General features: G+C 39.9%; 2 protein-coding genes across 22 annotated transcripts; one reads left to right on the plus strand and one right to left on the minus strand.

The window, feature by feature from the left end:
* Positions 1 to 98: 98 nt before the first annotated feature.
* rassf11 (Ras association domain family member 11) lies at positions 99 to 2,305 on the plus strand. 2 transcript variants are annotated; one of them, XM_044117828.1, is made up of 3 exons: positions 99 to 274; positions 496 to 615; positions 695 to 2,305. In XM_044117828.1, exons 2-3 carry the CDS (start codon positions 513 to 515, stop codon positions 2,014 to 2,016), a joined length of 1,425 nt encoding a protein of 474 aa, XP_043973763.1. In that variant the 5' UTR covers positions 99 to 274; positions 496 to 512; the 3' UTR covers positions 2,017 to 2,305. The 2 variants fall into 2 exon arrangements, with proteins under 2 accessions (XP_043973763.1, XP_043973772.1); XM_044117837.1 differs by lacking the exon at positions 99 to 274 and having other exon boundaries at positions 305 to 615; positions 700 to 2,305.
* Positions 2,306 to 3,026: 721 nt separating this feature from the next.
* On the minus strand, positions 3,027 to 25,445 carry csde1 (cold shock domain containing E1, RNA-binding). 20 transcript variants are annotated; one of them, XM_044117688.1, is made up of 23 exons: positions 25,339 to 25,445; positions 22,181 to 22,856; positions 20,451 to 20,706; positions 18,539 to 18,727; positions 17,807 to 18,005; positions 17,608 to 17,717; positions 16,204 to 16,290; positions 16,009 to 16,106; positions 15,851 to 15,932; positions 15,440 to 15,568; positions 15,240 to 15,365; positions 14,929 to 15,144; positions 14,686 to 14,853; positions 14,438 to 14,602; positions 14,266 to 14,277; positions 12,559 to 12,666; positions 11,760 to 11,938; positions 11,570 to 11,682; positions 11,370 to 11,489; positions 11,106 to 11,284; positions 8,485 to 8,648; positions 8,245 to 8,377; positions 3,027 to 4,534 (listed from the first exon to the last, which is right to left on the minus strand). In XM_044117688.1, the coding sequence occupies exons 3-23, from the start codon at positions 20,574 to 20,576 to the stop codon at positions 4,487 to 4,489; spliced, it is 2,751 nt and encodes a 916-aa protein (XP_043973623.1). In that variant the 5' UTR covers positions 20,577 to 20,706; positions 22,181 to 22,856; positions 25,339 to 25,445; the 3' UTR covers positions 3,027 to 4,486. The 20 variants fall into 20 exon arrangements, with proteins under 20 accessions (XP_043973623.1, XP_043973605.1, XP_043973588.1 ...); XM_044117670.1 differs by having other exon boundaries at positions 14,713 to 14,853; positions 17,551 to 17,717; XM_044117653.1 differs by having other exon boundaries at positions 17,551 to 17,717.

Below are 25,445 nucleotides of genomic sequence, written 5' to 3' on the forward strand. Positions count from 1 at the left end.
CTGAGGTAAACCAGACAAAAGCTTCGGGTGAACTCCAAAGCTTCCACTAAGACAGCAGTAGTGGTAACTACTGTTTGCTGCATTCAGTGTTTGTGTTTTCTTTTTTTTTCAGGATGCTGATCATGCCAGATGGGTGGGATCTTAAAGTGTCCCTAGTGGAAGCTTCCTTCAGGAATTTTAATGAGCTTTAATTGCTCTGCTGTTCCACTCAGCCACAACATTCACATCAAGACTGAGCAGGTCTGACAATCATTTCTACAGACGGGACAACTAGGTAAGTGTCTATGATTCTCTTGGCAAAGCTGTATTAACAAGATGTCTTGTTTTGGTAGAGAAAGATTAACCCACTTCCAGGCCAGTCCCAAACATGATGGGCATCAGCCCATCATGTTTGGAATTACTGTAGCGCCATTAAGGGTCATTAAGCTGTCTCCACAACTTCCTCAAGAGAAACAACAAGATTCTCCGTTTAGTCAAAGAGCAACTCTTTTACAGATCAAGAACTGGACAGAATGGAAGTGAAGGTGTATGTCAAAGGCATCTCACGTGTTGTGTGTGGAGTTACAGAGGAGACAACGTGTCAAGACGTGGTACTAGTGTTGGCTCAATCCCTTGGTAAGTATCTTTATGAGTCCACACCCTGCTGAAACTATGTCAAATGTGTTGGCTAAACACCATCACTGTTCTTTTTCAGGGCAGCCAGGACGCTACGCCTTGCGAGAGAAGTTCAAAGACTTTGAGCGGTGCATGACTCCCGATGAACGACTTCTGGAGACATTGAAGAAGTACGGTGAGCAGGCCAAGGAGGTCCAGCTCAGTCTCCAACACAGTGGCCTCTCTGCTTGGGATGAAATGGGCAAAGTGAAAGTTGGCAGATACCAGCCTTGTCCGCCACTGAGACGGGAAGACGTTGGGCCCAAAATGCGGAGAGGCAGCGGCTCCCTAAGCTTGCACCGCCAAAGTTTGCCTCCATTGACCTGTTTGAGAGAAGAGGTTGAGCAGAAGAAAGACGCCCTGAAGACATCTAGAAGAAAGTCTCTGACTCTCATGGAGGAGGCCTGGGAATGGCTGGAAAGTTTTGGCAAAGGAAAGGTATACAGTACAACGTGTGACAAGCCAAGGAAGAAGAGGATTGATAAAATGGGACGGGCCTCTTTGGATTTGTCCCTTTTTGTCACAAAAGATCAAAGCAGCAGATGTACAGACAGAGGTCAGAAAAGTTCAAAATTAGACTTTGACCATCAAACATCCTGCTGCATCAGCAATCAGACCAAGGAGAAAAGCAGGCGCTCAAAGAATACCCCAGAGGTAAAATCTGACCTGAGCACCTCAATCTGCGTAGCGGTAACCGAAGATGAGAAAAATCACCTTAGAGATTCAATCATATGCCAGCTGCTGTGCTTGCAGGATTTACAAGTCCAGATAACAAACACAGACAAACAGATTTTGGACCTCAAGCAGAAGCAGAAAGCCAGAAGAACCAAAGAAGAAGTCCAGGAGAGGCTTGTGGCTGAGGAGATGGAATACATCAACTTTTGGGAGAATGAATTGAAAGCAGAGGAGAGTTATGAGAAAGATTTGCAGCGTCAGTTCCTCGAGATGAGAGCCAAAGTTGCAGATTGCAAAGCTAAACTGGAGGAGTATAGGCGCAAAATGCAGGGCTTGGATTTTTTTGGCAATCTGAACGTTGCTCAAGAAGACCGGAGGGTTTTAAAAGCTCACGACAAAGTCGCAACCAAGATGTCCGACAGCTCAAAAAAGGAAAAAAAACTAGAAGGATCCGAGTCCAGTGTGGAAGGAAACATCAACAGGAAGTTCTTGCCCAAAGAAAAGCACAGCACCCCTCATGCTCTAGTTCCTCCAAATCAGATAAGAGAGCGGCGGCCCACAGGACCCACCGAGCTGAGGGAGTGGTGGAAGCGCTGGTCAGAAGCTCAAAAAGCTCAATCCCAGGATGAAAGGAAGGTGATTCACCGCTCTGAGCTCACCATTTACCTGAGGAGTACCAAGGTTTAGGATCAGCTCACAACAATCCAAACTCCTGTTTGACATCACCATCAGATCTCCATCAGGACGTCTTCAATGAACCAGAGCGAGATTATTTTGCTTTCATCGCTACAATATTATCCTTCGCATGACAATGGGTTCATGTTTACGCTCTAAAAGCTTTATTTTCACTGCCATTATTCATATACCTGGAACTTTGTGCATCACCAAACATAACCTATTCTCTAATTTTACTTGTGCGTACTTTGTATTCAATACTTTCTGAACCTGTTGGGTTATGGATTAAAAGGAATAAATTCTAAAAAGAGTACTTTCTTGATAATACAAGTGTGGTATTAATAAGCCCCGGTTAAGGCTCAAATGTCCAATAAATATAGTTAACAATTTAAACTATATTCTTATGTTAAATCCTGTTTTGCTAAAGCTTTAAAAATAAAAATCAACTACAAGATTTCAGGTACTTTTTCACAGCACTGCAGTGTCTATGAAAATAAGGTTTTGTACTAATTGTACATTTAATTTGAACCATTCCAAGTCTTAAAATTTTCACATTTTATTGTGTAGTTTCTCATTTCATTTGCAGCTTGTATAGCTTTTGGTTGTCTAGGGCAGTGTTTCCCAATTCCTGTCCTCGGGGGGGCCCCCTGCTCTGCATGTTTTAGATGTGCCTCTATACCAGAACAGCTGATTCAAATGATTGCATGACATCTTCTGCAGCCACCAAATACTGCAGGAGCCTGTTAATCACCCAAAGATTCAATCCAGGTGTGTGGCAGAAGGAAACACCTAAAACATGCAGGCAGGGGGGGCCCCCCCCCCCCGAGGACTGGAATTAGGAAACACTGGCCTAGGTCATTCCATCACCACAAGGTGGGGCTGTAGTGCCTTTCTTAGATTGCTTCACTTTGATATAAAATAAAGCAAATAGCCATGGACTGCATGCAGAGTTCCACCAAAGCTTCAGAATATGGCATGTGACCAGACTTCACAAAAGAAATGTTTTACAGAAATGACAAAACTTTGAATTTCATAAAACTTTATTCAGTTGTTTCATTCAAGACCATTAACAAAAGTACATGAGAACCTCAGTACGGGTTCATCTGAAAACCTGTTGATCGTCAAAGAACAAAAAAAGAAAGAAAAAAAAATAAAAATCTGATCTGACAGCAACTTTATGTTCAGAGGCCGGACGGCTCATCCTTTTGTCCCCAGAGAACAAAAACTGAGATCCTGATTCAATTTGTTTTTATTTTATTAAATCAGAATTTCTCACAGATAACCCTTCCCCTTAGATAAATTATATGTGAAATTGGGAGCTTTCACCCAGAGAGGGGAAAAAAACAAAAACAAAAAACACACACAGAAGATACAGTATAATTCAACCCACAGGTTTGGGATGTATATTCATATTATTTCAACTAGGGAAAAAAAAAAAGCCACCCTAAGATTGTTTTCAATATTTTGGCGGTTGGCTGGGAAGAAATGCATCAAATTTTCATTTATTCTTTTTTTGTTTGAAGTTTTAGGCACCTTATATTTATTCAATATTAGCAGATCAAGTTTCAATTAAAAAAAACAAAACAAAAACAAAGCAAAATTATGTGCAAGAAAGGAAATAGTATAAAAGAAATGCAGAGACAAGATGCCACAAGGAATTCTGCACCTGGGAAAAACTTAAGCAGAGCATGTGAATACCAAGAAGGCATGTCAAGGTTCTAGACTGGTAAAGCTAACTTCCTTCAGAGAAACTTTGACATTCACATACGTCACACTCACGCCATGCTTTTATACTCTAGCCTTTTTCAATAAAGCATTTTAAAAACTGCTCAAAAAAACCGAGCAGAGATGAATCCTCAAAAGTTTGCACATGTATGAAATATTATCCTCCTTATGGAGGGAACCATTGCTTTAAGCATTTTGTAGGAAATACGTACACTAGAGAAAACTTGGTGATCAAAAGTTTTCCATTACGTAAAAGAGCAATGAGGAACATAAATGAAGCAGAGGGTTAGACATGCCAGCAATAATAATAATAATAAAAAAAAAGACAAAAAACAAAACTCATCTAGCCCAGTCAGAACAATGGACCAGTTACAGGTGCAGAATTCCTGACGAAGCAGACTTGAAAAAGATCGAGATACAGACAGCCACGCAGTCAGTCGTCAAACAGACTTAGAGGGACAAGGCCCCTTAGGAACGAATACCTCCAATTGACATTAATCTCTTCTAGATTACATCTCACCCACACGCCCACACACTGGTACTCCGAACCCAGAGACAATCATGAAGGGAAGGAGGGGATGTTCCCTTACAGGTCAGGGCAAAGGATTACACATGCCACTTCTTGCATGCGTGTGTTATATTTCATGGATGAGTTGGTTCACAAGCAGTATGTCAGATTGGTTTCCCTTATTACCCCCTGCTGTTTCCCTCAGGGACTGCATCCCTCCAAGGCCTGATGGGGCTGGCTGCGTATTGCTCAGTCAATGACTCCAGGCTGCCGAGTCTTCCGCTCCACACTGAAGCCCTGCACAACACAGAGAAAATTTAATCAACTTTATTTCGAGAATATCTGACTAATTTTTGACTCAAATCTGACTTTTAAAAAAAATTTCAAAACCTTAAAAACCATTCCAGTTTCGCCATTGTAAAATCCTCAGTAAGTATTTTAACCTTAAGTTCTTATCCAATATAATTATAATGTATGCATTATTTTTCAAAGATTCATTTTCAGTGATTTTATTCAGATAAAATAAAAATCAGAGCACAAGCTGGAGGAGATTGCAACATACTGAGGTGCAGAACACAGTTTAGCCAGAAGGTCGCATCTGTTACACTCACACACTTATGGAACAAACTACTAGAAACAATGAAAACCAGACACCAATTAAATGGTGCAATCACTGGTTGAAAGCAAACCAGTGATCCAGCCATTCATCATATCTGCCACTGCTTATACCATACAAATCATAATTTTCTGGTATTTGATCTTTTGAGACACTGTCTTGTCCCTCAGTTTAGTTTTTATGTCGTTTTTGTTTACATATACTTTCTGTAACATTAATTGCCCCTTGGAAGTTGAATAAACCTGAACCATTTTTTTATTTTATTTTTTTACGGTTTATGTCTATTAGTTAGTTATTTCTTATGTAAATGTTTTTGTTTAGTTTTTTTACTTTTAAAAAAGTAAAAAAAAAAATTTAAGCCACACATCAGTGTCATGCGGCCCTCGCGGCTCAGCGCCGCTCCGGCCCGCTCACCACTGCAGAAGCTGTCACACATTTTCCCCGCCCGTCCACCAGGCAATACACATGAATGCGTTCGGGAGCGCTCCCCCGACAACTCACAAAAAATCTGGTGCAGATCGGTCAATGTAGCAAGGAGATATAGCTGATGCATTAACCTAGTGAGCACAGTGGAGTCAAATTACATTTCAATGCTGTTGAGCTCTTTAGAGGTGAACAAAGGTCATACACATAGAGTTTGGTGCCAATCGGATCATCCATGTGTGATTTAAAGACAATCGTATGAATATGGCGAGGGACTGATATTCGCCATTTGGTCACGCAAAGGAAGAAGACAGACGGTTCAGACAGCAGCAAGCATTGACAGAGTTCATCATCATCGCAAGATTAAACCCATATAAATAATAGAGTAAAAGTAAGACATGGAAGAAAATACAGGTGACTTCCTGTTGGAAGTGGGACTAAGGTGATGTCATCAGTTGAACAGGACATTCTGATCAGGACTAGTCTGTAGAGAGACGTGGGAAGTCTGGTGCAGCTGTGACCTTGCATGTGCAAATAAATGAACCTTGATGTTTTATGGCGAATAGTCAAAGTTTAGCCACGCCCACATGCTTTGATGTATGAGAAATCCTTTGATAACTTTTGACCTTTGATCCCTCAAGAGTGTGCTGAGTGATTGTGAAGTCTGTATCTGAAAAAGTGCTCGATCAGAAACGTCTTTAAAAAGAGAAAATGACGGCTTTGATCCTAAATGGCCGACTTCCTGTTGGGTTTAGACCATGGCTCCAAGAGACTTTTTTGTACGTGCTGACAAGATACACATGCGCACCAAGTTTCGTAATTTTAGGTTAAAGCATGGCTTGGGGCTGATCATTTAAAGTATTCTAGAGGGCACTACGGACAAATTAGGCCACGCCCACTAAAGTTTGTTATGGATTCCTGTCGGCAGGTGGATAAGGATCCATCCTAGAGAGTTTGGAGCAGCTCTGCCCAAAACTGTGAAATTCAGAGCCAAACGCATGGCAACAGCATTACAGGTCACGCCGCCACGCCCACATGCTCCATCGAAGCCGGTCGGGGTTGGAATCCACAACACACCAACATGTCTTCTGTCTCTGGACACAGTTTTATGTTGATTACCGTAATTTCCGGACTATAAGCCGCGACTTTTGTCTCACGCTTTCGACCCTGCAGCTTATACAACGATGCGGCTTATTTATGAATTTTTTCTAACGGCCAGTAGGGGCGCTGGAGCAGAAAAGGTAAGCGTGAGACAGCTGGAATATATCTGTAGAGGAAGACTAATGTAACATCGTGCTTTGTGCATGAATAAAATTAGCTTGAACAGACCCTCATCATGGAGAATGCAAGAAGAAATGCATATGATGCAGCTTTCAAGTTAAAAGCAATCGAGCTGGCCGATAAAGAAGGAAACAGACACTGAGGAAGAAGACTTCCATGGTTTCAGTGCACAAGAGGAAGAGGATGACGGCTCTCCGTGACTTTTAACTGTATGTTATTTAAACCAGCCCTGTTAGTGCTGTTTTGCTATATTGTTGCTGTTCAGAAAGAAAAGCTACGGCATATTATTAAAACTTTAAAAACACCTTCTGTGTACCGTCTTTCTTTGTAAATATCTCATGTTTCAATGTAGGCACATGCGGCTTATACACCGGTGCGGCTTATGTATGTACAAAATGTGTTTCCTTTAAAAATGTAGGGGGGTGCGGCTTATAATCAGGTGCACTCTATAGTCCGGAAATTACGGTAGGTCAAAGGTGTAAGATAGCGACCGTTCCCAGTAAAACATGACACTTCGGGATGTACTGTGGTGGCGCAGGGGTTAAGCACAACCCACATAAGGAGGCCTTAGTCCTCAAAGCGGCCGTCGCAGGTTCGATTCCCGGCCTGGCAACCTTTGCCGCATGTCTTCCCCCTTCTCTCATTACCCACTTTCCTGTCAATTAACTGTCAAATAAAGGCCACTAGAGCCAAAAAAAAAAAAAAAAACAACAAAAAACATGACACTTTCTGTTCTCGGAGGGCGTGTCATCATTTGACCATTGGGTATTGTAGGACACCCAATGATGATCAATCGCTGAAAGTTTGTGCCTCTGTGAATTTTTGTGTAGAAGATACAGTTTTTTTTCTCCTGGCGAGTAGGTGAACTTTGACCCCTGGTAACGCCCCTTCAGCATGCTCAAAAATTCACCGTTTTGATAACTTTGAATCGGCCATGCCTTATGAACAGACTGACAGAGTTTGAAGCTGATCAATCGAAATCCCTAGGAACCGTACGATCAAATACAAAGGCTGTAAACGGCAAAAATAGGGTCAAAATCGGAACCTCAATCCAAAATGTCCGACTTCCTGTGATATTTGCACTATGACATTAATTGTAATTTGTGAGCGTCTTGGTGAGCTCTACAAGTGTACCAAATTTTATGTCTGTACAATGAAGTAAAGGAATAGCAGAGGGTCTTTTGAAAGTTGCTAGGTGGCGCCATTGAGCCGGTTCTGTTGCGATTTTTGCAACAACCTTAAAATACAAAACTTTTAAACAGGCTTGAAGCATCCGCCAAGTTTGGTGAGTTTTTGAATGTTATAAAGCCACCTCTTTTGGGGGGCAGAATCGTAATAATAAGAAGAAACGGTATCAAAACATTAGGCCTTCACAGCGCATTGATGCTCAGGCCTAAAAAGCAAACCTCCATTGTACAAGATGGACGTTTTTTTCATCTTGTATAAAGATGAAGCAAATCTTTATGCAAGTAAAATGTACCGTGTTCTGTGTATTGTACAGTGAGGTTGTTTGTTTCTGCTTACTTTTCTTAGGATGAAATGTAGCCATCTTTTGCATATTTACTTTCCCATGCACTGTAAATATGAATATTAATGTACATTGCAATGTAGATTAATATGTACCATCCCTAACATGTTGAAATTAAGAAGACTCCAACGAGCGTCGTTTCAAAGTGAAAAGACGTACCTTTGAATTGTCGGGACCCCGAGGCTGCCGTAGGATGACCAGACGAGGAGCGCTGGCGTCATCCAGAGTGATGCTCTTCAATCGGTTCACCAGGCGGTCGGGACGTGGCGTGGCCACCGGTTTGGGTCCCTCACTGTGACGTCACACACATGTCAGTCAGAGCCATTTGTTTCAGCTGAAGTTCAGCTTTAACATGCCCTGCATTTCAGGAAGGCTTTGCATCTAATGGCGGGTTCTCACCAAACTCTTCGTACGTTGCAGGCGCTACATTTTGCAGTGCGTTGATTGAAGACGACGGAAAACTCCACCTCGTCTCCGATCTGGAGCTCCACGCCGTCCTGCACTTCTTTCACATGGAAGAACAGCTTCTTGCTCTCTCCAACCTCGTACGTAATGAAGCCAAACTGAGAGGAGCCAGGTAAACAGGCATTCATTTTCAATACGTTCTTCTGCATCATCACGGGGATCAAATCACAACTGATGTGACTTCCGTTTTAAAATCTGCCATTAAATATTTTATCTGGTCAGAAAAAGATTCTTTGGTTTATATTGAAAGCTGAAGACAGACCAGATGTGTTCTTAAAGAGTTAAATCTTGCTATAATTTGAACTGAATGTCTACATTCAGTTTAAATTTCCCCCAGTGTATCATAAGGATGGTGGACGGCCATGCTTTACAAGCTTTATTTCTAAAAGATAGGTTTATAGTTTATGCATTTAAAGCCAGGAGAGTGGACCAATCACACAACTGGCGCCTCTGCGCGTTGCCTCACACGCTGCCACTGCTTTATTAAGTTCACCTCAGCGCGGATAATGCATGCCTCCTTTCACTCAAACTGGACACAGACTGACCTGTAAGAATATTTATATCAACCCCCTGTGAGGAATTATTTTTCTTTTGAGGAATTATTTTTCTTTCGAGAAATATCAAAGTTTAAAACGAACTGCGTTAGCTCCTGTTCTGCAGCTCTGTGAACCGCAGGAATAACTTTTAGTCGCGCTTTCAGAGGTGAGAGTTGAGGGAGGGATGAGAATGATTTATATTTGTGGACAGAATTATGTACAGCATTTACATCTCTGAATCTGTCTAACCTGTAAAGTTTATGTATGTTTTCCCAGTTGACCGGTGTGTTAGTGGTTAACAAATCAGCTCTGAACTCATCATGCAGGTCCAACCCGGTGAGGGGTTTTTGCACTCGCCTTGTAGTTACCCTTCACACTGGTTTTAAATTATTTTATTACTTTTAGTATTATTTTAAACGACGCACCAAACCACATCAAACGCTTTGTCCAACTTAGTCAGCCACAGTTGATGCACGCGGCTGTGCTGAGCTCTGAAAATCTCGTCCCACAAACTTGAGCAGCCAGAACAGTTTTTGTGCATTAAAAACCCAAAAGACACGGAATGGAAGAGCTACTAAAGCTTCATTGGTTAGCAGCATTAAATTAAATCTCCAGTTTGTTCCACATTTCTGCGCAATGCAGCAGATTTAACTCATCAAGCAGGGCCGGTCCAAGGCTGTATGAGGCCTTGAGCAGAACTTGACTTAGGGGCCCCTCTTGTTGCTAAAAACATCAGCACCTCTAACAGCTTCTGTGATTTGTGAACAAACAGCTCATACTCAAAGATTAAACTAGCTACAATCACAGCATCAGATTGTAGCTATGGTAACAAAACAATCTAACTATGAATATTGCACTTTACAAATTTTACAAAGTAAACTAGCCAGATCCTTAAAATCTTACATTTAAACATTAAACATTTGAAAAAATGCTAATTTATTTATGCTGAAACCATTAAATCAAATTCAGCAGCATTGATCATCTCAATAAACAAATCTTACATTTATATATCTGTGGTCTGTGTTAAAATATCAGCATTTATGGGCCCCTGAAGCCTTGGGGGGCCTTATGGAGCCGCTGACTTAATTTGGTTTAAACAGAAGTGCAAATGATTGATGTTCATTTTAACTGTATTTTTTGATTAGTTGTTTTGAAGACTAGGTGTGGGTTTAAATAGCGTTTCACTGGAGAGGTTTTCCCGTAACATTTAATTACCCAGTAATATTTTAACTTTTCCTGTCTGTCTATTTAGCATCGTTAATACAAAAAACACGTGGATCACAGGTGGACTGCCTCAGCGCCCCGACCTCCAGGCTTAGCAAGTTTTCTGGGAGAAACCCTGAATTAGTTCAAATTTGAACTGAATATCAAAAAACTGGAAACCAAAAACACAGCTTTCTGATATTTTTGTCCTTTTTACAGGCAGAAGGCCCTATTCATATGCAGAAAAATACAAGTTAAAGTAAAAGCTGTCAAAACAGTAGGACTGCAATTAACTAGGCCTGTCATAATAATCAATGAATTAATCACATGATAAATTATTTTCCATTTAGACCATAATAGTCAAAGAGATGCTCCCCTTCAGTATCGTTGAAAAATGAGCTTTTTGAGAAAACGCCCAGTTCAAAGTAGCTGGTTTGGACTACCTGCCACTTTAACCCATTTTCCCTGTCTAAGTAAAATATTTTTTGAAATGTAACTTTGGTTGCACAGATGTCATAATTCATTTTAGTTATTGTTGTTTTAGATACTTTATTTAAAATGTGCTCCATTGATAATTATTTACTAAATTAAAGTTTACTGGTCTTTGAAAGGGCAAACTTACAGTTTTATGCCATTATGATTATTCTTGAAAATAGTCTCATAGCTTAAATATTATGGTTTATTGCAATAATTTACAAGGCAGTGTATCACCCAGTAAGTTTTACTTTGTAACAGGCCTAAAGCTCAGTTTCCCTGCATCCTAAGCAGCACTATAAAATCCAGCATGTAAGGTCACTCCCATCAGGTGAACTCTACCTGGTCCTTGACGCATTCCACTGGAGCTCTGCGCTGAGGAACGACGTTGCACGCCATCTTCTGACCAGTCTGGGTGACTGTGCAAACTTGGAACTTAACATGTTCCCCCTTCTGCAGGCAGTCGGCCTTGTTCGTCATCCCCATGATTCCAAAGGGATAGTTCTGCCCCTTATCTTCACCTGGGAACAAACCAAATGTACTTAGGTTAACTTGACTGGATGTGTTTGTAGGCTGTAGCTGTGTAGCTGCTGACATGACACGGACCTTCCTCAGTCACTTCAATGAGTCCTTGGTATTCAGTCTGGGAGGGATCCACGCTGCGAATGGGACGGATGATTTTTCCCGTCAACACGGACACACCAACATCGTCACCAGTACCGTTCACTAAACAAAGAAAAAAATAATAATATGAAAGACATGATAACCAATATTAAAAAGAATAAAAACAAGTCATCCTCCCTTACCTGCAGCCACCTTGGTAACCTTTTCAGCACTAACTTTGTTTCCTTTCCCCTTAGAGAGAGTATATTCCACCGTGTCACCCAGCTCCAAATTATCCACATCCCCACACATTTCACTGAAAGAAAAACCAAAACATGTCGGCATTTCCACATGTTCACCCCTAACCCATGGCTCCACCCAGAGCTACTCTACCTGTAGTGAAAGAAAACTTCCTGGTCATGGTTTGCTGTCTCAATGAAGCCAAAGTTATCCTTCAGTGCAGCAACAAATCCATGCAGTCGTCTGGAGTTGGAGGCGTTGCGGTTGAGAACCCTGATGGAAACTGCGCTCTGATGGCCCGTTCGCTTCACTTCATTGATGCAGAACTCCACCTAGTGGACAAACAGTTCATCACAGACAATGTGTTACATGTTTTCATTCAAGTATGAGTAGACTTATGATGAATTAGCTTTCAGTTTACAACTGCAGGCACAACTAAGGCAGATTAATCATCAATTATTGAAATAATCATTAACTGGAGTATACAGAATCAAAAATAGACCATTCAATTGGAAGTTGTTGCTTTTTTAATACATTTTGCATTTAAGAAGAAAAAACACAAAAAAAACATCGTAAATGTATTCTACCCAGAACTCAAGTGGTATAGTTTTAACTTCACCTGGTTCAAGTTATGTAAAATATCTTCTAAAGAGCACCTTATTCAGTGAAATTATTAATTGGTTAATCAAAAAAAATTAATCAACAGATCTGCCTTACAACAGAAAGGCCTGAGTTTTTCACACGTTTGTGTTAGGAATGTAGTTTTAGCTCTGTACTTTGCTACAAATGATCAAACATTCACTAAAACATGCCGTTATTGCATCTAGGCAATAAAATGTTTATTTAAAAGAGACTTATTTGTATCTTTTCATAAATTTTGAATATTGCATAAAATAAAGACGAGTCGTTAAAAAAAAACATTTAATTTAACACCAAACCTCATTAATATTACCTTGTCTCCAGCTTGAGGGAAACTTCCTCCCTCCAGGTCTTTGACATGATACGGCACAGTGAGCTTCACCCCACAATCTTCATATGCAATCACTCCCTCCTCAGCTTCCTACACATATGAGAACACACTGCACTCATTACTGTTCCTTTAAATATGTGCAACACCTGAGAACTGAATCAAAGAATGAAAGACAAGTTTCTCACAAGGGAGGTGGAAGATGGCAATGTCTGAAAAAAAATTAACAAAAAACAAAACAAAAACAACTAAACCAGTAGCATTACATGACAAAAAAGTGAAAACAGTCTATGAAAGCATGAGCACAGCTGTGTGTGCATTGTATTAATCAACAGCAGCTATGGCTGTTTACATCAGTTTATGGTTAGAGCCTACAGCATACGGCTGCATAATTAAGGTTTAGCTACTGGCATTACCACACGAACTATTCCAATTCTGACAACGAAAATGAGCAGATTACTCATTTTCTTATGTCTGCGTTGATGTTCATATTTCCTTTCGCTTATTTTGAAACATGCAAAGTTCAGCTGTATTGGAAACAGCTGCCAAGACAGGAAGGTGGCACGGCAGAAATATGGAGTCAGAGTTTATGAAAAGTCCTCAATTTTTTATTTTTTTATCTCTGCAAGGACTGCTCTTAAGTTGCATTTTATTTTTTACAGCATTTTACAATTTATATTTTATTTTATCTACAACTAGTTGTTACTGTGTCTTGTCTCTATGCTGCAACTGCGAAGTAATTTCCCTGCTGAGATGAATAAAGTACTTCTATTCTATTCTAATATGAGCATTAGACAATATGTTTGTGTAAAAAGAAAATGTTGGTATGGTAGATGCAGTCATATTTCAATAAAGCAGTTGTGTCAGATTAAAAGAAAGTATAAACATTTATTTTCTTCAAACCCTCCAAATTAAAATTGTTTTATTGATGTCAAATGTCTTCTTTTTATTTGTTGTAAGCTAAAAAAAACTAAACATAACTTCAATATGAGTAATTAATCAATGTGTTTCACTTAGTCATTTGAGTTATTGAAATAAATGAACAATTTAATAACATTTTATTTTCCTTTTCAGTTTTTGAAGATTTAATTATTGGGAAATATTATTTTTCTCTAATTGATTCCTTGTATTTCCACAGTTCATACTGATGTCATCATGCCCAAGAACTGCCATCTTGCTTGACAAGAACATTTTGCAGCTTTTGTTTATTTCAACTTCAAATTCAGTTCAACTCACAGGGGACATGATTGAAATAAACGACACTTTTTAAGAATATTTTCTGCCATTTGTAATTTTTTAGAGGGAAAAAAATAAATAGATTTTTAAGCTACATCACCCAGCCCTGCCTCTCATCACCCACATCAGCCATTTTTTAAAATTCTTCCAGGAATTACTGTTTTTAATTGTAATTGTACAGCCCTTCTACTGATGGAGGAGGTGATGCAATACCATGCTGCCGACTATAAACACAAAGATATGAAAGGGCCTGAATCCTGAACACAAACCTTTTCTACAACTTTATCCTTAAATAAAAATAAAAAAATCAGAGAAACAGTAAACTATTAGACAGCATGCCTTATAAAGGCAAAAGGTTTTATAATTAAGACTGGTCAACTGAGACACAAAACTAAGGCATTCATTATGCTAAATGTTAGTTTCTCTCTAAAACGAGTGGCTTCATGCCGGTCCTACCTTGTCTTTTTTCTAACCAAAGAAGCATGAGCAGGGGGAGGTCATTGAGGGAGAAAACAAAGACCAGCATTAGAACTAAAAACTGAAAGGAGGTGGCGAAGAGGGACGAAAAACTACAATAATGGTTGGAAAATAAGTAGGGCACATACTCCTCGTTAGTGCAGAAACATACCTTCTCCTTTCCCTTGGTGGGGCTTGTGTTCTTGTTGGAGGCTGACACGACTTCCTTCTCCACAACACCCACAAACCTCTGCTCAGACTGAGTATGGAAGGACACTGTCCCTTTGGGAAGCTTCTTAATGCGAACCGCATGGTTTCTCTGAGCAGACAGCATATCCTGCCAACGACATTTCCTTCAGTTTGGTACGTGACAAACAAATCAGAATATACTCGCTTTAGCCAGTTTCAGGTAATACATACTTTTGTGAAAAGCTTAACAGAACCTACAGGCACAACAGTGAACTCCACTTCATCCGAGATGTGCAGTTGGCTCTCCTCCAGGACCTCGCTGAAGTGGAAGAACATTCGGGCATCTCGATCCACGCACTTTATGAAGCCAAAGCCGTCGCGAATGGCTGCAATCACGCCCTGAGGGAGAGTGAGGGTTGAGGATCAGACACCCTGCTTGATGAACAAAAGGTCAGAAGAAAACAAAACTCCAACCATTTCACGGGTCTCCTTGGTCAGGCTGAAGGTGTCTGGGAGAATTTCGATGTTTGTAGCCCTCTCTAGTTTGTCTCTGCGGTCAGTGGAGATATTAAACTGAATGTGGTCTCCTTCCAAAAGAGTCACCTTAGACTTTGTGTCCTTCTCTCCAAAAGGAAGCTCCTTCTCAGAGAAACCAATCCTCGTACTAATGCGCCCAGGCAGAGGGTCACTCTGCAGGAACAGGAAGGACATGTTAGCATATCCAGTTTATACATTTCTATTCTCTTTTTTTTTCTCTAAAAACACTCTATTTGTTTTCTACTCACCTGGTTTTTCGTAGGAACCTTGGGAATAACTTTAACAACAGTGCCTTCGAATTGCTCAATGCTTATGTCTTCAAAGATGACGGTCCCTTGAGGGAGAAGGCGCACGTCTGTAGCCACTTCCTTGCCCTGTGGGAACAGGAATCGGTCAGGTGGACATTCAGCAGCACAGATTCATGTTTTATTCAGAAACAGCAGCTAACATTTCTGTCTTTGATGGTGAACTCCACATCATCTCCAGCCTGAAGAGCCTCCAGGTCTCCCTTAAACTCGCTGTAGTGAAAAAAGATCTCCTTCACCACATCTGCCCTCTCAATGAACCCAAAGGCCTCCTGAATGACAAAACACAACTTTGATACAATGACACCAAAGGCAGTAGAATGAAATGGTATTCACACTCCAAACGTTTATTAGGCTGCAACAACAACCTTTAACGCACACGACTGGGATTTCATTAGACAGACGCCCACAATGTTACATTCATGTAGAATTTTGAAGTGGGAGAAAAGGAGAGTTTGTACAATTCCACTGCATAAAATGCCAATAAAGTACACTGAGATTTCAATCAAATACTTTTGCAGTATTATACATTTTTGTTATAGAGCAACACTTACCTTTGTAGCACATACCACACCCTGGCACCTCGCCTGCTTTTTCTTCACAAGCTGAATATTGCGAGCGCTCACTGCACCAGTACTGAAACACAAACAGGCTGTTGCTATGAAATCAAGTCCAAGCCACGATGATCTCCTGAATTCATATTAAAACGTACTGCTTGTTTGTCTCCATGTAAAAGCTGACTTTGTCGCCTGTCTCCAAAGGGACATTTCCCTCCACATCATCAGGAGTATAGGTCAGATAAAAAACCTCCTGCAGTCAACATCCAACAGCATTAAAGGGGGTTTGGAAAACAAATTAACAAAAATAATATTAATAATAATAATATAGAAAGTGTCTCTTTGCTTACTCCATTTCTTTCATAACATACACTCCCAGTGGGAACTTGACCCGGAGCGGCTTTGCCATCCAAGTTCAGTGGGACAGATGAGACGACCTGCAAGCAAGGGGGAATATTTCAGGTGTAGGCCAAAACGCACTGCTTTGCAAATCACAGCAAAAATCATCAGATCACATCCTACATTTAATGATGAGTCAATTTGTGAGAAAAGTTATTAGAATGAACTTAACTGTGTGTAGCTCAATGTGTTTTGGATGTTCATGTATGAATCCATGAGTTGATAAATGTTAAGTTGCTTTTGACAAAGTGTTCTGAACCCTGAACTTGACAATTAACTAAATCTGAGCAACTGTTGACTCAATGGATCAAATTTAATATACATTTGAGTTTAGACTAAGACTGAAAACATAATTCTCAGAGACATTGATCCATTCATTGTTCAGTTCGTGCAAAAACCTTCAAGCAATCAGGTGTGCAAAGTAGGGATGTCCCAGTCAGAACCTTTAGTCTAAAATACCCCTCAATATCTGTTTCAATTACAAATATGCATAAAAATGTGATAATCTGCAGTTTCAGTGTTTCCATAAATAAGAAATGCAATTAAAATTGTATGTGAATTAGTTTGTCCCCAAAAAAAGAAAAACAATGCTGTGCCATGTTCCTCCTACCACTTCCTGTTGTGTTATTTGTCTTTTCTACCAGTAGTAACATGCAGTTGATCACATGACTGGTGTGATCTGAAACAATGTTTTCACTGCAGTTTGGCAAAATACAACAGCTGAATAATCACCTCATTCTGGTACAAGAAATTTTCCAAAAACCTGAGGGGTTTGCTTCTTTTCAAAATAGCAGTGTTTCCATTAAACAAATGTTTTCTTGCAATTACAATTTGGACAATTTTATGGTCAATGGCAATAAACATAGAGTCATTTATAAGCACACATGACAAAGTCTGATAACTCCAAAAAAAAAGAAAAAGAACAAGGTAAACTTTGACAAAGAGCATAGTCTGGACCATCTGTTATACAGTTTTGCAAACTGTTTAAACAGAAAAACTAAAAAGAACGAAAAAAAAGCAAAAATGGCAGCATGTATTACTGAGAGTTGTAGTAGAGAGAAAAATCTAACTTTAAAAAAGCTAAATTAATCAGGATTTGAATTTAGTTGGGTATACTAAAGTCAGATGGATCAGGACATCCCTAAAGCAAAAGACAAAGAGAGAGAAATTCAAGTTATGTAAATGTAAGGGGGGGAAGTCACCCATATGTTTGGAGAGAGGGGAAACAGAAAAACAAATAATTTTCTCAGTAAAGCTGACAGACAAATGACAACCAAAAATAAAACGGTGCTCTTAACTGGATGAATATAACCATGCAGCACAGTAAAGGGATAGACGTGCAGGTCTGGCCCCACCTGGCCCGAGATGCGCTCCTCTGGCAGCACTTCTGGCTTTATCTTAAGCAGCTTCACTGCTATGGGCTTGCCAGTGCGCCTGTCAGAGGACACCTCAAACTCTACATCATCTAAGAGAAGAAGAAGAACAAGCAGACAAAACTTTAGAGCGACTCAAAGTAGCAACAGACTTTGATTTTGCTCTTCCTAGGCATCTCACCTCCTATTTTAAGCTCCTGCAGGTTCCCGTTGTACTGGGAGCAATGGAAGAAAAGACGAGCCTGGCGCTCTGAGCACTGGATGAATCCATAGGAAGTCAACAGCTTCTCCACCACACCGGTTTCTCTGATGCCCGGCCCTGAGCCATTGGCATATGCAGTGTGTCCATTGTTATGAAGCATGCCTGGGTCAAAACTCATCTGAAACGAGAACAAACTGGTAAATGCATTGAAAGGCATCGGTGCAAAGCATTTTCAAAAACAGAAAAGGAGTGGAAAAGGCAAATGAACGCAGTTTTTGATGCAAAACTTTAAAAGAAAAAACATGCAACAACAAAATTTAGATAATATGGTGAGAAAAACATTGAAATAAAAATACATTAGAAACTTCTGGGGGAAATGTCAGTGTAGCTAAAAACATATAACATCCAACACCTTGTGAATATTCTCTGTTCTATCATGCAAAACAAAAACAAAACACACTAATAACTACCAACTAAAACATCCAAGCACAGACTGAGTAGTTTCATGCAGCTGTAGGGTCAAATAATTAATCTAACCACCAACATCAGTGAATATGCTAGAACTTTAAGTAAAAAAAGCTGCAAAATCTTCCAACACCCTGGTTAATTTTTTTTAATTCTGCCAACATCTACACGCCATGCTGTTAGCAAAGGCGACATAACAGCAGAGCAGCTCTGCCAACATGGCCACTGCTCAACATTTCCCCTTACTGATCTCTGATACAAAGGAGTCCGCTTGTACTTTTTACTTCCAGGGTGAGGGTGGCAAGAGACAGAGGAGGAACGGGGTATGGGCATGGGAGCAGTGGCAGTATCGGGGACCGAGCCACCGCTGCGGGCAACAGGGGGTTCAGAAGAGCCCCTTTCCATTTCTGACACAGGGGACAGAGCCGCAACTCGCTGTTGGAAAAGGCAAAGCTTTATGCATGTGGCTATTCACAATTTACTTGCAATTACTGGTCTTCACTTAAGAATGTTTAAATAAAAAAAACAATGTCTTAAAGGGATAGTTCAGGTTTTTTCAAATGAGGTTCTGAGTGAATACTGTAGTAGAAAAATGTTGCATCATCCTGACTGGGAAAGAGTCAAATCCTCAGAGGTGGTAGGCTGCAATTACACATTTAACCATTTTAAACAACAAACGGGAAGTGTTCACACATTACAATATGAACAGATATTAACAGTCAATAAATGAGTCTAAGGTTTTCTTGGTGTTTTCCCAAGTCAAACACAAAACCAGTTCGTGCTGCAATGCTAACTTTACTGCCAGGTGAATCGATCATGAGCTGTGAATCATCACTTTGCTGTATGTTGGCCAAGAGTTCTCGCTTGTTTTGTGTATTTTCCATGTTTTCACCAGAATTTACCCCTTTAGACCTACAATAAGCCAATCAGGTGGCTAGACAGTTGGTCAATGTAACTTAAACATAACTCAATCTTTTAGCTGAGAAAGACAAATGTGGAAGCTTTGACATTTTTAAATAGTTAATATTGGTCATTTCCATCTGGTTGCCAGGATGGACTTTGGTCATTTTATTTAATTAATAGTATAATTAGTACCCCTCTGGATACTAGCCTTTCACTGTTCCATTTACTTTTCTACAAACTCAGCGATTTATCATCCATCTACAATACAAAACTTCAATTTAAAAAAATTCTAGACTATCCCTTTAACGTCAAAAGTTTATTCCACAGCTTCACTTCTCACCAATTTCCTTATTTTATATTTTAAGAAGACGCTCATTGACAGTTTTCAGATGGTTCTTTCAGAGTTGTTTGTAAAAATAAAGCCACGTGTTTAGAAACACCATAGCCTAAAAATCTGAGAAAAGATCTGCAATCATGACAACCTTCCATTAAAGAAATGTTTAGCACCAATAGCCATGACAATAACAAGATTTTTAAAACCCGAACAGGTCACAGAGAAGGCAAAGGAACATCTCGACACAACCAGTTATGATAAAATGGTTCAAGTGCATTGTTGCTAATTAATTTAAGAAACCAAAACTAGTGAAGACGAGGAGTCAGAAAACAAACAGTGATACATCTACAGTGAACACAGCTGGTGATGGATTATGGGTAATGAAGGGTAATCCCAGAAAAGCCTCTTCTTTTAGATAATGTTCTGGATTATTGCGACGAGCATCAGTTTACTCTTAGAGGAGATTTTAATATTTGCATGTTTTCTTTTGGAAATCCGAGCACACAGGGTTTTAGTGATGGGTGGGCACGTCACACACTGTTTCTCCAATTTTCTTGTTTTTTATTTTGGGGGGAAAAAAAAGGAGAAAAAAAAAAAAAGGCAGGGGCATGCAATCCAAACATGATTTGCTCCAAATGCCCGAAGGAGACTGTGCTGCAAAGTAAAAACATAACTGAAAAGTTAAAAAGAAAAATAAGGGCTCTCCGGAAATTGTGAGGAAAAATTTTAAAAAATCCTTCAGTTTATTAGCCGACACACCTCTCACCCTGCAACAACGCAACTGAGCAGAGGCTAGTCTCGGGAGCCCGGAAAGAATGAAAGATTAGGCCATTCACAGCAAAGATGCAGGGCAAGGTGGGTGGATGGGTGTTTAATGGGTGGGGACTCGGTAGAAAAAGGAGGCAGGAAGGTGAAACTTACGGATCGGCCATATGGCGACAGGCTGAGTCCCACAGGGGAGGTGCTGCTCAGATCAGCACTAACAAATGTGGTGGGTGGTGACGCAGGCAAGGTAAACTCAACAAAGCCTTTCCAGGGGCTGCCCATATTTTCCCATAAACTTCAACCAAAGTTGCTTGAGCACTTGCTGAACTTGTTTGAATTTCTGCTTGATTGTGTTTTCTTTTTTAAAATAGACAACAGTTAAGTAACCACCCAGTGATACACGGCTGGATGTCTGCAAGGGTGAAGAGAGGAACAAACATGATGGGTGAGGAAGGTCAGCCAGTGTACTAAGTGTCACTAAGAAAGGAAAACAACAATGTGAACTCTCCGGGAATTGTGAGGGGAAAATTAAAAAATTCAACCCCCTCCAAGTTGAGGGGGTTTGAAGAGCAAAAGTGCATCACTGAAGAAAATGACAGAGTAAGAAAATCGATGCAAAGTTGGTTGTGTGAATTGAAACATTCAACAAAACTGAGTTATCAGCATAGATGGTGGCAACTGGTTGGACGGGCCAGTTTGTCTTATTTATGCAGAGTTTAAAAACAGGCTACAAGTCAGACAAGAAAATGCAATGAGGAGTTGGTCATTTCTAAGTAAAGTCTGATGTTCCTTCAACTTGGAAAGCATACAAGTCTAAAAAACAACATAAGGATTCACTTATTTTCTGATTCAATAGTAAATCCTAAATGATTTAGAAGCAGGAAAAAGCGGACAGAAAAATGTTTCATGTAGAGATGCAGAGAAACAGGCTGGTGACCAGATCAAAATCATTTACAGCTCAGTGAACCAGTGAGACCTTACTGCTACCACGACACAAACACCACACTTACTGTCATTACTGTTGGTAGAAAACCCCACAAAATAGGCCCTCCAGGAAGTTACAACCATAAATATCAATGCTAATTCACTCATCTTTCACAAATTTTGCATGGACTTGCATTGATTTTGACCAGTTATTGTAACTTTTCTGCAAATCTGACCCATCACCTCCACTAGGCTAAATTTTGACCAATCATCTTAGCCCCTTCCAACTCAACTTTGTGCTTCATGATAACATCTCTTGAAAGACAAACCTAGAAGACGGAAGCATGCGACATTGAATTATAAAATTTGCCTTTTGTTTTCTTTTATTCCTTCCAAAAACCATTTTGAGATGTCCTGTATGATTTGCATACAGTTCATGTTAACTTGAATCACCAATATGGAGTTCTTCTTCTGGACTTTAACAACTCCTCAGGACGTGGTTGTAGTTGTATTAAGGGTGACATTTCAAGAAGGTACTTAAAAATGTTATTTGCCGTTTAAATATTAGCTATGTTAAAATTATCTCTTTTTTGAGGGGAAAGGCTATGTGCCCTAGTTTAAACTTTTATCTAAGATCATATCTCAAAAATCAAACCTACAACCTTTGGAAAAAGTGCTGCAAAAATCAATAATTTTAGATTGCAACAATCAAAAACTGTAAACATTACAACATCCTGGAAGGACCAATATTAGCTTTATTATGTCAGCGAAGTTCTTAAAAATTAAATCAAAAGAAGCAAAATAAAAAATTTTAAAAACTGGAGAAAACCCATTTCACAGTTTTTGAGGAACAAAAACAGAGCCATGTGTTTTATCAGTGTGTGGTGGATAGTCTATCCCCTTAGCATGACAACAAGAAAAAGAATACAATTTTAAAAAGTGGTGACAGTACTGTGACTCACCTTTACAGTTTCTTTTATCTTTTGCCTCTGGATCTCGATGACTTCGCAGAGCTTCACACACACACAAACACACACTCGCACACTTTAACACATGCACACCCCTAACATATTTCTGGCACAAGACCAAGGTGGTTGCATCAAGTAAAAAAAAAAAAAAAGAAAAGAAAAAAACAAAACCTAGCACACAAAAGGCAGTTGCAGGTGCAATAACACTGCTTAGAAAAGTTACAGAGAACAAAAAGGTGGAGTAGAGAGACGGAGGAGACTATGGGAGGGTACTAGCAGAGAGCAGCCTACTCTACACCTTAGTGACGAGTCTGCAGCGTAGTTAGGATGAGGAGGGCTAGGAGCAGCGTTGGGACGTGTGCTTTGTCAAAGCTGTTGAGTAGGCACAAACTTCTGGTTTCAGATCAGTTTTCTTCTTAGAATATGCTTGGGCATAGGATTGCTTCTCTTTCACGTTTCAGTTGGGCTGATGTGCGTGTTCTTTGGTCGTTTCAGGATTTTTGTTTCTCTTGTGTTTTTAAATCCTTGAAGTGATCCTTTTCTCCCCCACGTGGCTTCAGTGCTACAACTTTTTTTTAATCTGGGAGGTTTGTCTTCAGTTCCTTTAGTTGTGATCTGAACTTGAAGCAGTTGCAGATGGTACAAAAATTCAGTTCGGTTTCACTTCATACTGTTAGGGGGGGAAAAGAAAAGATTAGGTTAGTGATACAATCATCTGCAAACAATTCAGGTAAATCTCTAGGGTTAATGCAAAGAGGAAAAAAGAAGTGAGAAGACTCCAAGACACCCGACATGAACCTCAAAAAGACAACAAATTACTTTTTTGAGTTATGAGAACGGTTTGAAAACTACTTAAATTTTCATCCATACCGCTGCCATGTTTTACAATCTTTTTAATGAGATGCAAGAAAAAGTGCTGACTGCAGTCTTCTCTGTACAACCATCACTTCAATTACCCCTGACCTCTGCTGGTCAGTTAGGTGAAAGCAAGCCGCTTTTCCTCGCTTACAAGTAAGAAAACTGGGCTGTGTCATAACATTTTCAGGCAACAGTAGGAACAATAGTTACCTTTTTTAGGTGATTAAGTCATGTCATATGTTCTTTTCAGACTTTATCCAAGTATGGTGAATTTTATTCACTTATACTGACATTGTTTCATGTTGTTTTGACATTGGATAACAGGAGTTTCACATTTTTCCTGAACAAAAAATCTTGAGCGCATGTCTTCTAAGGCTTTTAGAGAAAACACAATTATTAACTGCTACAGTAAAAAGATAAATGTTCTCAGATATCTAACAGGTGCACAATATCATGAAACAAACATGTTGAGAAGAACTAAAGAAAAAAAGATCCACTTGCTATGGGTTGTGGGTTCATGGCTCCATTTTAGACAAAACTCCTTTTTCTACTACAGATACAATCTAGCATTGTACAGATACAATAAATCCTGGGAACACATGTGTGAAGACTGGTTTATTTAGTAACTCAAACCCAAATAGTGGGGTTGGGGAGAATGTTGTTGAATTAAATGCACTGCTTTGTAAACACTCTGGCCCCCCGTGACACTTGATATGACATCCTGTGTTGCAATGGGTCTGATCCACATCCCAAAGGCTACAACGCGAGGTCATAACAAGCTTCAACCTGGTTAATGTAAGGCTCACAGGCTGTTGGATTGGTTTTAAAAATCTATTTACATTAACCTTACACTGTGAGACACACTATAGAGTAAAAAGTAGCAAATACGTTATCAGCTGTTATGAATTACTAATGTGTTAAAGGTCAGAGAACAGAGGGTACTTCAGTCAAAACAGGAGAAAAAGTACTCTTAAAGCAAAAACGGGGAAAATATGTGAGCAGACAAGCTTAGAAAGGTTAATCATTGGCATTAGTACAGAATGGCCTGATAGCAACTAAACAAAAAGAAGGAAAACCAATACAACCTCTGTTATTAAAAGGCCAGGGACTCGAACTATTCCTAGGCCAGAAAGACAAGCGCTCTGACAGAACCAGGCATGTGATTTCCTGACAATCCGCTATCTTCAGCTGGAACAGAAGGCATGGCCTGAGCCAACATGTTGCGGTATGTAACGCCATCGAAAACGTCACATCCGGGCTAACCGAAGCTAACAGGTTCCACTGAAAAACACACTAACCTGGGCTGTGTCAGAACATTATAAACACGGGGACATTAACTCCCCTTCGGATAACTGTATAAGAAAGCAACAGATGTAGCATTAATAACTCTCGTTGCCTTAATGACAGGAATAGAATATCGCTTTTCAAATAGCCATTACGGCACAGGCCTTTCCCACCAAGAGAAATTTAAACATCAACGAGGAATAGTATGTGTGTATTTGTTTAGTGCGAGGCATATACATTAGGTTACCCTGCTTTAGTTATAAGTGACCAAAAAAAAAAAACACTTTATATTGAAAAAATAATCTTCTACTCTTTGTGGTTTCAAGGTTGGTAATAAAATGTAACTTGGAAATTAATAGTGAATTATTTCTAAATCCACTCTGTTGGTTTACAAATAAGATGTTTAACAGAATCTATTTGATTCCTAATCACACTAAATCTGCCATGGCTATATTCATTCAATAGAAGGAAAATCTACAGCAAAACCAGTATGAGATTATATAAAGCTTCATTCCAGACTAATGTGAGCAGTGGTCCATTAAATTTAAAGTATTTGTTTTCGTCAGACAGCGAGTAGCGAACAAAACGGCACGAGGACTGGAAAACAAAGAAAGCACGTACGAGGCTCGAGCACACGTTTATGACAGTTTTGAGTATTTCTGTTGGATTTGACTTCGGTTTGACAAAAACAACACCTCTTACATATCATGGGGGCATTTTGTAGTCATTACGAGCTTGTTTATTCAAGTTTTGGTCAATGTCGCTGAATCGTTCTATGAGCTAAGTGGTTAGCCTCAGTTAGCTCGATCATGCTGCCGTACTCCCCGGCCCGTTGTGTGAGATTTATGCCGAGGCACCCCCACCAGGCCCGACGCCTGCGTTAACGTCAAAGGAGAGGCACCAAGCTTACTTCAAGAGCTTTGTTGGATGATAAAAAGAAAATTCGCTACTATACGTTACAAAAGTACATTTTACCATTTAGCGAAATTGAATTATTAACAAAAACTTACCCCAACAGCTTTCAGCACTGTCACCAGCGCCGCTAGAAGCAGCACGGCACATTACGTAGTGATTAGGGAGGCGACTCCCGCGATATTTGACAACAGCAGGTTCCAGA

This window comes from Gambusia affinis, linkage group LG01 (assembly GCF_019740435.1).
Source record: "Gambusia affinis linkage group LG01, SWU_Gaff_1.0, whole genome shotgun sequence".
NCBI lineage: Eukaryota > Metazoa > Chordata > Actinopteri > Cyprinodontiformes > Poeciliidae > Gambusia > Gambusia affinis.